Consider the following 10,897-nt stretch of genomic DNA (forward strand, 5'->3'; position numbering starts at 1 on the left):
ACTTGAGACCACTGCCAAGTTATTAAACATAACACCATCTAAGACTGTAACCCAGACTCCTATGGAGATATAGCATGACAAGTCTCCTTCCTATGAATATCGTGGGGTATGGGAAGTTCCGCATACATTAAAAGATTAATTGGAGATAAGTTGGATTCAAGATCTAGTTTATGAAGGTTTATTAGGTATTCAAAGAAAACTATGGGATACTTCTTTTATAATACCTCAGAATAAAAGGTATTTGCTTTGAGAAATGCAGTGTTCCTCAAAAAATATTTTCTATCGAATACTCAACAGGAAGAGTTATTGCTTGAAGAATCAAGCGAAGCAACTCCTCAAGCAGAAGTGACTTCATCATTAACTTTTGAGGTTTGTGTTGACGAGATACGAACCCTCTAAAGGATATCTAGAGTATCTCTTCTGTCTGAGAAATGCGATATGATAGGATTGACTAATCAGTTGGATAATGATTCAAGGGCTTCCAACATTGATTTGAAAAAATGGCTTGAGGCAATGAGATCCGAAATGGATTCCATGTATTCCAACAAGGTATGGACCATGGTAAATACACCTAAAGGTGTTAGGCCTGTGGAGTGCAAATTGGTCTACAGAAAGAAACTTGGGGTAGATGGGGAGGTAATGACTTTCAAGGCAAGACTAGTGGTAAAGGGTTACCCAAAGACCCTGGGTGGATTTCAAGAAAACCTATTCACTAGTAGTCATGACCAAATCCATTAGGATATTACTTGCCTAGCAACGTATTTTTTATTACGAAATATGGCAAATGAATGTAAAAATAATGTTCCTCAACAACTTTTTGAGAAAGAGATTTATATGTATCAACCGAAGGATTTCATTACTAGAATAGGTGACCAAACAGACTATCAAATATACTGATAAGATAGTTATTTACAGACCAAACACTAGCAGGGCATTGATCTGCTATATTATAACTGGTAATCTGTAGTACACTATATGTGTGTGTGTGTGTTTTTTTAAAATTATTCAAAATAAAATATTTATATAATTCTTATTATTCAGTAAAGTATATATATGATGAGTATAATCCTAAATTTATCTAAAAAGACTATTTTGCCCTTGAAGGAGTTTAAAATTGTAAGTTTACACAGAGGATCCGTGTCTTTTTAATAGGGTCAGATTGCCAATCGGATCGGGACTCGCGACCCACCCCGATGACCCGATACACGTAGCGAACAACTATTGGACAACTGAACCCCCTCCTACGCTATAAACACTCCATGATCATTGCATTTATGGTAAGACATTAATTACATTCAGTATTCTATTTTAGATTGCTTGAGCTCGCTTATTTGCTAATGACCTACATATTGAAAACCTGGATACCAAACACTGATCTAAGCATCGGAGGATTTTAGTTAGGGACCACCCCAGCAAGCTTAACGATATGTTTCTCTTTTCTCAGGGTCCTTGCATTTGTTTGGGAGGAATAACAATCTCAAATGCCCTAGAAGATCATTTCATCTGACCAGGGAGGTCATGGATTTCAACCGGATCAATATAAAATATATATTTTCACAAAATAAGATAATAATTTAGTATATTAAAGAGATAGAAAAATGCATAACAAAAATTTAAAAGAGAGAGAAAATATCGAAAGTTAGTTATGCAGATAAAAAAATAGATCAAAATATTAAAAGAGTAATGATGATCAATAATTATATAGTATACATACTGATATAGATGATGCTACAATAATAAATTAATTCTTTTAAAAATTTTATTCTCTTTGAATTGACTTCCAATAATTGAATTAGCATTATCCATATTGTATTCAAGTTTTGGTCTCACCCTCTGTCTCCAATTCAATTTAAAATAAAAAAGATCTACAAGCTGAGTCATCACACTAACCAAATTAAAAATAAAAAAAATATAATGAAAAAGACATCCTCAAACTTGTCTATAACTAATTGCAAGTGGCTTTAATGGAAATTCGGATAAGTCTGAGCTTCAATGTAGAGCTTTCAATGGATAAGAACTGAGGAATGACCCGAATTCACCGTGTCCAACTTTGACTGCGCCAAATCCCATCAACCTGCAGGCCCATGTCGCCACGTGTTACAGATCAAGACAAAACGACCAAGATCAATCATTCAACACTGGACCATAGAATAACCATGCACCAGAGTGGTACCAGAACAAGAATCCTCGCACAAGTATACTTATATTATTTTATGATATCGGTAGCATGATTGGTTTTTGGTATGCGTCAACTTTCAAGAGAGTGATTAAACAAGCAACCCAAATTTTGTCACTGTGGTAGTAGGCAGATTTTATTCATTCTGGTCTAACTTTTGAGAGAGAGAGAGAGAGTGAGAGGTTGTGTGTGGAAAATAGTGGACAGGAAGAAGAAATATGGTTGTGGAAGAAGGTGAAACGCCGAGGAGCCCAGAAGCTAAGCTGGGGATGCAAGTGGAGGATTTATGGGATGTGCAGGAACCGCAGCTGAGCCCAACTGAGAAGCTCAATGCTTGTTTTGAGAGTATTCCTGTATCTGCTTTCCCTCCTGATCCATCACAAGGCAATATTTCTATTCCATCAATTGATTAATTTTATGCAAGAATTTGGCTTGATTCTTGTTCTTGATTGTTATATTATTTGTGGGCTTCGGTGTCTAGTATTTTGTTTCGCTGTGTGTAAGTGTGTGTGTGTTTGGTGCATTATCTTATGACGATTTAGGTGATCAAGAAAAAGAGTTGGGATTACCCACTAAAAAGGGGTAGATTGGTTGTGGCAAATTGAGGTGATCGATCAAAGATTCGTTGGGGGAAAATATATTGAGGACAGAAAGAATGAAAATTGGTTTAAACAAATACTTTTGTGTTTGTATAATTCGCCTAAAAATTATCTGTTGTGCATAGGTCAGAGCTGCATCAAGAATCATTTCTGATGTACTCCTGACAGTTGGAAGCGTGTTCTTTTAAAATTTGTAGAAACCTATCTCATAGCAGCATTTGATTTCACCCAAGAAATCCTACACTGTTGCGGCTTTCTTGGCTGATTGGTTCCTTTTGATAGACTAGTGTGGTGAACTCCTTGTACTTCTGTATATTGAGCAAATAATGCCTTAAAAATTCTCTGTGAAGTTGGTCTGACAAGTTATTTGATCTCTGTTTTCTGTATAATTCTCTCTCTTTGCTGAGCTATTATTTAGATATCTCAGCCTGATCCTGTGGAGTTTTTCGGTACAGTTATTGAGATAAGATCCGATACAAGTCTGGCAGATGCTGTGAAGCTACTGGCCCGGCACAAAATACTTAGTGTTCCTGTGGTGGATGTCGAAGCAGCTGAAGATGCCACTTGGATTGACAGATACATAGGCATTGTAGAGTTTGCTGGCATTGTTGTATGGATTTTGCATCAGGTCCGCTCCCCTATAATAATTGAACTTGGAAGTTCTTAAATAACTTTGATTAGATGGCTAGAATTACATTTCCTAATGACTCCTATGAAGTGATTAAGGTTGAATTAAAAAAGGACTACTTATACCTTTGTCATTTCATCTGTCTCATGAAATTAGAAAATGTAACAGATACAAAGCATTAGTTTGGGCAGATTGCACTTTTCTTGAACTCTTTATGTTTATGATTTGTGAATCATTCTGTCCTCTTCTGTGTTTGTTCTCATTCTGATTATGTGGAAGATTCTACGATGGGTTAATCGCACTATAATACCAACTGTAGAAGTTGTTCTGGTCTTGACTAAAATAGAAATGTATCAGCTCAATGATGAGGGATGAGAGTCACATCAGTTGAGACATTATTATTGCTGTTATTATATACCTCATCGTCTATCTATAGTCTACGATGGGCCTGTAAAGTTGATCGAGTAGATTCTACTTTTCTAATTATGTTAAGATTCTGATTGTTATCTCCTACTTCAGTCTGAAAAGATGGAAGGTGGCTCAGCATTTGATTCAGCCATGAATGGCTTAGATCATGATGTTGGATCTGCTGTCGCTGCGGCGGCTAGCGGAATTTCTTCTCCAAGGTTCAGAAGCATGCACCCTGACTCTCCAACTGCCACTTGTGGAAAATTTTTTGAGACTCTTACTTCATCTGACTTCTACAAAAATACAAAGGTTACTCTTTCAACTTGCTTTTTCGCATTAATCGAATTGAGTTCATTTCACATTCCAATATTTTGCTGCCTGAACTGAGTCACTATTTATTAATGAAAAACAGGTTGGAGATATCTCAGGATCGTTTCGCTGGGCTCCATTTCTTGCTTTGCAGAAATCTAACTCTTTTTTGACAATGCTGCTGCTGCTGTCAAAGTACAGAATGAAGAGCGTTCCGGTGATTGATTTAGGGGATGCTAAGATTGATACCATTATCACTCAAAGTGCCGTTATTCACATGCTAGAAGAATGTGCTGGGCTTCATTGGTTCGAAAGCTGGGGTTCAAAAAAGCTGTCTGAACTAGGTCTCCCCTTAATGAAACCAAGCCACATGATAAAGGTTATCTAGATATTATTTACTCTATGCATTAATTTGAGGCTTTAACTGGACTCCAGGTGTTGGGTATTAGGGTAATGTTCTATTATTGCAGCTCTCATTCTAAACATAATCATTTTCTGATTGAGATAAAGTTTACCGTAATCTGTTTGGTCAACCTGAAGACGTACTTGAACATTCTGCTTTCTGTTTACCAAATGAATTCATATATAGTATAAGTTGACTTCTATTTTCGTGTCCAAATCTACTGTAACTTAACTTACATTTTTCTCTTTCATGTGTCATTTGGTAGCTTAAACGTGCCCGCACCAAGAGACTTTTCTCTGTTCTTTTTGTGTTATCTTTTCTTTTGAGTTGACGATAGCTTAAATAGACATTTAGGGTTAGATTTCAGGGTAATCTGTTCCTTATTACACTTTGCTGCAGCTTGGATTGGTTTAAATTGCAAATGCAGCTATGTGCAAATATGGTCAGGTGTTTTCAAGAAAGATGAGAGGACATCGAATAATCAACAGCTATAAAGCAATGAGATGAAAATAAACTTATCATTCATTTCCACTTGGGGCTCATCTGCTTGTGGGGGTTGGGCCGTCAGGTTATGGGGGTTTTGTTGGCAAAATCTCCTTTTAGTGACTTGTCTAGTTTGCCTTACTGCACTTTAACCTCACATCTAATTCACTTGCTTTCTTAACTGACTTTTTGTGCATGTGTTGTCTTTGCCATCTGCAGATATATGAGGATGAGCCGGTGCTGCAGGCTTTTAAACTAATGAGACAAGATGGAGTTGGAGCTGTACCTGTTGTCGCAAGTGATGGAAGTAAGGCCATTGGTAATATAAGCATCAGAGATATCCAATTCCTTCTCATCACGCCCGGAATCTACAAGGAATACAGGTCCGTGGTCTACATACACAGCTAACATACATGCTTGATTATTGCAAATTTAAATACCGATTTGAAGTCATAATAAATGTAGTTCATGTAGATCTTCAATGGGGATTGAAGTCATCAAGTTCTGATGCTGTGGGATGCTATTCATGTAGACATGTGTGCGTAATCACTCATTTGAATCTCAATTATTCATCTTATTAGTATAAGGAATTAAAATTCTGTAGTTTCCTTGTATTCGAGGATTAGTTGCTCTTCAGTTTAATATCGGCATTGAATGGAAAATGAATTGCCAGATGAATTATTCCAGTAACAGAAAGTTACACATAACATCACATGGTCTAGTCGTTGATGAGGAAATTTACATGTTCTTTTCTTTTGTTGCGTGCTTCTACTTTTGTTAGTTACGCATCCGAGAGTTTTGTGATTATTCTTATGGTACTTTACCTAGTTGAAAGTGTCGTGGCAATATTGCATCCAATGCTCATTCATTTAAAGTTCTCAGTCTAGTCAATCAATGACAAAGTCAACAACCTTCTTTGTTCTCTCTCATTTGGCATTTTAATCCAGATCTATCACAGCCAAGAACTTCCTGACAGCAGTTAGAAGCTATCTAGAGCAGACTCAGAGTGAGTCACCGTTGCGCAGCGGGATTTTGACCTGCCGCAGGAACGACACACTGAAAGAAGTCATTATGAAACTGGACTCTATGAAGATCCACCGCATTTATGTGGTAAACGAAACTGGAAATCTGGAGGGAGTCATCACACTCAGAGACATAATCTCGAAGCTGGTGCACGAGCCTCGTGGTTATTTTGGAGACTTCTTCGACGGCGTCCTGCCGCTGCCCGCCAATAGTAGGGTCTAAACCACTTGCGAATAAACATATTCCCGGCCGACATTGCAGTTTGGAGGCAAGTGCTCTGTCGTTTTAATCAATAAGTGGAGTTTAACTGATTTGATGTGAGACCTTTCTTGTAATTGTAGGTTAAGGTCTTTTTGTTTCTTTTTGTTTTATCACTCTCTTGTATGCGCATGGGACAGAAGAAGGAAGAGTTCTTGAATGACTGTGCTCTGTCTTCTCATATGATTTGCATCGTTGTCCTAAATTTGTTCAGCGCTTAGTTTCTTCTTGGGAAGTATCGAGCCAAACATGAGTTGGGTTATTATATTCTTATACATAATTTATCATTTTTTGACTCATGAAATCGAGTTCAAATTGGCTAATAGGCTTTACTAGACGGAAATGGTCTTTAAGTTTAGTTTCGTTGTACTTAATAGATCAAGCTCAAACGTGTCTTTAAAATTCGATCTCTAATTGGTAATTTGGTTCATTTTCAAGTCCTAGTTAAGGACGATTGTAATCTGTCAAAGGAGAGTAGCGTTTAGTTGGTGAAAGGCACAGATCCTATGCAGCCGGTAGCCTTTTGAACATTGCTCCGTAAGAGAACAAGTTCGAGCAATGGAGTTTCAGCAGCATGTTGAAAGAGATCAAAATCTCAGGATTTGTAACTCAAACAGAAAGAAGATAGATACACCTCTTCCTTCATGTTTCCTGAATAATCCCTCAAACTACACGTATCTTCTTTGAAACCGACCAAATCCGTCATCTTCAAAAAGAATATGCAACACGAAAGAAGATATACAGTATTCATTTCTGAACAAAACCTTTGGCATTACAGTAGCAAGAAAGTGACAAGAAAGAGAACGAAATATTGTGAAGGAAATTTTAAACCTTGTGTTTGTGACCTTATCATAAGTATACAAGAGAAAGCTTCAGCATAACCAAATACACATTCTATTACCATTGACAAGTATAAAACTATCAAATATGCTGTCCAGTTATCAATATTGTACATGTGTTTTATATGTACTATCCTTTCGCTACGGAGAGACTATCCCGAAGTTTTGACACCTATCAGGAGTGCACAAGTGTATCAGAGAGTTGATAGTATATCTTCATATTGGATCCCATGAATACTTCTACGAACCAAGAATCTAAATCCTGTAGCAGAAGATTCTAAATTATAGCCTGGGCTGTTCCACTATCCAAATATGGCAAAACACATTAAGGATCCAACCCAGGGCATTGTATAGCTAGGATCCAGCAAAATATGGGATAATGAACTACTTATAGGGGCAGATACAAAGATGGCATTCTATTATGATAATAGGTTTTCACCAAATGAAAGAAATTACCTGTGTGAAAGTAAGTACCAAGCAAACAGCTGCAAGCAATGATAAAGAACCCAAGCCAAATTAGACAGGAGCTTTTGCTCCAGAGACAAACTGAGCTATCTGGATACTGGTTGCAATATTCTTCCACTTTCAATCAAGGACACAATTTATCCAGCCAAAGCACTAGTAAAGAAAAATGAGTAAACAAAGTAGTCTGATTTTGGTGCAGGCTAAACAGCACGAGGAACAGGTCTCAGTAAATATATCCTGAGTTCCTTTTCATGAACAGAAACAAGCCCCAGGTAGTCGAACTCCTGAAAACCGGCGACGAGAGCCAGGATTGGAAGAATTCTAGCAATACTAACCAACTATCAGCCTACAACAGAATCATATTCATATACAGCAATAAAGCAATACACATGAAGAAAAGTAAAATAGTTTTCAGAAAAGACAAATCGTGCCCAAGATGTCGTCCAGTCAAACTCTAGATGTGATTCATGAAGTAAATACATGACACATATCTAGTTCCACACAGATAATAAGGTACATTTACAAACTTATTACAGTATGTGTAGCAGGGTGTGGATATCTTTCACGAAAATTTGTGTCCAACACATCCAAACCAACAAGAGGAGTACATCACCAAGCTGAAAGTCAAAGTCGCTCTGTTCCTCGATGAAGACAAATAGCATACCTGCAGCCAGAGTCCTGCATTTCATGTACTTTTTCTTCTCATATGATGCAGAATAAGGGGTGATCCTTCAAATAAATCCAACAAATAATTCTCTAAATCATCTGGAGTATATTTTATGTATCTTCCTGCATGCCTTCCACTTTCTAGTTGACTCCCAAACCTTCCCATAAATGAGCGGTAAGCTGGAATCACTTTTTCAGAAATGGATATCCTAAGTTCTTCACGGAGTTGAGGATCTGGGACCTTCCAAGCTGTCTGAATCCTGTAAATGTCCTCAAAGCAAGCATTAAAATTCTTAAATCTCTCCTTCAAAGCCACCTTTGATGCATTACCTGAGCTCCCACCAATACCTTCATCCTTCAAACAAGATAAGACCTTGCTCCATGATGCTCTAAGGTACTGTGTAGCATACTGTCGAATCAGTCCCCGCCGTTTTTTAATCCAGTTATCACCTAAAAGGTTTCGCAACTCAGAGTCCTTCACTTTCTTTACAATGTAAAGTATATTGTTCATTAAAAATATATACTGCATTGCAGCATCCTCATACATTCTCGACTTCTCCTCAATATTTGACTCCAAAGAAGTAATCAGTGCCAGCAGCCGCCGGGCAATTCTGGACATGGTTTCCTCTTCTGGATTATCAGTGTTCTCCCTCTCTGGCTTGTCTGACACAACCTCCACATTCTCCAGAAGTAAATTGAGAGTATCACTATAATCCACAAGCAACTTTGCATAATTCATAACATATCGCGCAAGTGGGTGAATCTCACCATTCTGTATTGGCTTCCTCGAAGATTCTCCCTGAACTGCATTTTCGAACTCCACAAAAGTCCCAATAGCAGCCTCGCCTAACCCATCTAATACACCTTTGGCCTCACTACACACCATATCACCTGCATCTTCGTCCATAAATAGGTCCTGCAGATCAGGTAAAACCTGAGCTAACGCATCATACATATCAAGAATCCTAAACAGTTTCTCTGCAGACCTCTTCCCAATCGCAACTGCCTCACCAAAATTCAACAACTGCATGACGCAACCTTTTGATGTTTCTAGAAAGCAAACTTCCCTAATCAAATCAGACCCAGAAAAAATCTGCTCACATAAATGTTTCTCACTAGATAGAAGACCCCGAACAACTACTTTAACAGCTTGAATCCATTTCTTCATCTTATCATCCAGAGATCGCCACTCAATCCTCTGAACCTCTTCAATGCTCAATTTCTCCACCCCAAGAATCACCATACATTCATCTATAACATCACGACGAACACTACAATAGACCTGGCAGCATTCCTTCTCATACCCAGATCGAATCATCCTCTCCGCAATCTCACGCAGTTCGATCACAGCATCCGGGTGGATCAATTCAAGAGACATCTCATCCCCCCCAAAGCTCACACCCCTACCATGGCTGTGGTGGCTGTAGCGCGCGCTGCTCACATCTTCAAGACTCTCACTCGTCTCCTCGTCATTCAAGAACTCAGTCGCAGCAATTGCTATAGCAGCAGCGGAGGAAGAAAGTGAGGAGCGGTGGAGGCGGTCAGGGTCGAGGGGGACGGTGTTCCGGATCAGCCCGTGACGAAACTCATCCTCCAACCGAGTCATGGCGAGCTGCAGGGTATTCTCCGCACGGTCCCTGACGTCATCACTGGCGTCAACGGCATTGAGGTTCAATTCCTCGGCCAAATGAATGATCTCATCCACCACGTTCAAGTATTCAGTAAACGAAGACAAATCGGCTTCGTTCAAAATGATCCGCTCAGCGGCTTCAAGTCGGGGATCCACTGCCGACGATGGGGCAACCGAGGCGCCGGAGGAGGAATTCTCGTCTGAGGAGACGAAGGACGAGAGAGTAGAGAGGCGGTTGTCAAAGGCCGACAGAATCAACAGCATATCGTCAGCGTCGGAGGTGTTCCCCAGAGACTGCACAATCCGCTGTGCGGTGGCCAACACCTTATCCTGGCCTTCGATCGTCGCCGCCATCTTCTTCTCTTCCACTGTCTCCTCTGTCAGTGAGAGTGTATATGACAGTATATAGATTGAGATTGGGTGAATTAGGGTTTGGAATTTGGGGGCGAAATGGACGGGAATTCGTCTTCGGTCAAGCAATTGCTCTGTCCATTTCTCTACTCCGTCTGTTTGTTTGGCGATTGATTGACTGATTTGGGAAATCGGAAAAAAATTGGAATCGGGATAAGGAAAAAGCCGCGTGGGGGGCGTTTGGTTTTAGGGTGTAATCAATTCGGGAGGTGGTTTAGACCGGCTTGATTTCATAAATTAGCGCCGGGCGGTTGGGAATCAGATTTGGATAAACCGGAAATTGGGAATTAAATTAGTATTATACCAATAAACAAGATTAATTAATTACGTGGTACTTGCCTTATACCTATAGGGTTTGGACTTTGGAATATCTTGACCGTGGAATTCATTTTTTTAATAAAGAAAAGAGGGATTATGATTTAAAGAGTGGGTGTGGTTTGGTTTTGGATCTACTACTTTGAGTATTCTAATTTATTTTCATTGTCTCAATCTATTTCAAATTTTAATAATTCTTTTAATTATATTTATGGGTCCTATAATATAAGGTATTATTATCTTTAATCCAATTTTTATTGTTTTGTTCTTGAAAAAATTTTTTG

The 10,897-nt window shown here is 38.8% G+C and overlaps 2 protein-coding genes across 2 annotated transcripts; one reads left to right on the forward strand and one right to left on the reverse strand.

Moving 5' to 3' along the window:
* The first annotated feature begins 2,171 nt into the window (after positions 1-2,171).
* KING1 (SNF1-related protein kinase regulatory subunit gamma 1) lies at positions 2,172-6,470 on the forward strand. Its single transcript, XM_020692648.2, has 6 exons — positions 2,172-2,560; positions 3,231-3,403; positions 3,923-4,120; positions 4,224-4,499; positions 5,226-5,389; positions 5,954-6,470. Exons 1-6 carry the CDS (start codon positions 2,395-2,397, stop codon positions 6,249-6,251), a joined length of 1,275 nt encoding a protein of 424 aa, XP_020548307.1. The 5' UTR covers positions 2,172-2,394; the 3' UTR covers positions 6,252-6,470.
* Positions 6,471-7,981: 1,511 nt separating this feature from the next.
* Positions 7,982-10,461, reverse strand: EXO70F1 (exocyst subunit exo70 family protein F1). Its single transcript, XM_011074775.3, has one exon. The coding sequence runs from the start codon at positions 10,239-10,241 to the stop codon at positions 8,277-8,279; it is 1,965 nt and encodes a 654-aa protein (XP_011073077.1). The 5' UTR covers positions 10,242-10,461; the 3' UTR covers positions 7,982-8,276.
* Positions 10,462-10,897: the final 436 nt, after the last annotated feature.

Source organism: Sesamum indicum, linkage group LG3, assembly GCF_026168435.1.
Source record: "Sesamum indicum cultivar Baizhima isolate 11 linkage group LG3, ASM2616843v1, whole genome shotgun sequence".
In the NCBI taxonomy this organism is placed as follows: domain Eukaryota; kingdom Viridiplantae; phylum Streptophyta; class Magnoliopsida; order Lamiales; family Pedaliaceae; genus Sesamum; species Sesamum indicum.

Excerpts from the sequence above, each read along its gene's own strand:
- EXO70F1 (XM_011074775.3), bottom strand. The coding sequence starts at position 10,241 with ATGGCGGCGACGATCGAAGGCCAGGATAAGGTGTTGGCCACCGCACAG.
- KING1 (XM_020692648.2), top strand. The coding sequence starts at position 2,395 with ATGGTTGTGGAAGAAGGTGAAACGCCGAGGAGCCCAGAAGCTAAGCTG. Across the intron at positions 3,404-3,922 it reads TTGTATGGATTTTGCATCAG|TCTGAAAAGATGGAAGGTGG; the intron begins GTCCGCTCCCCT and ends CTCCTACTTCAG. Across the intron at positions 4,121-4,223 it reads ACTTCTACAAAAATACAAAG|GTTGGAGATATCTCAGGATC; the intron begins GTTACTCTTTCA and ends AATGAAAAACAG.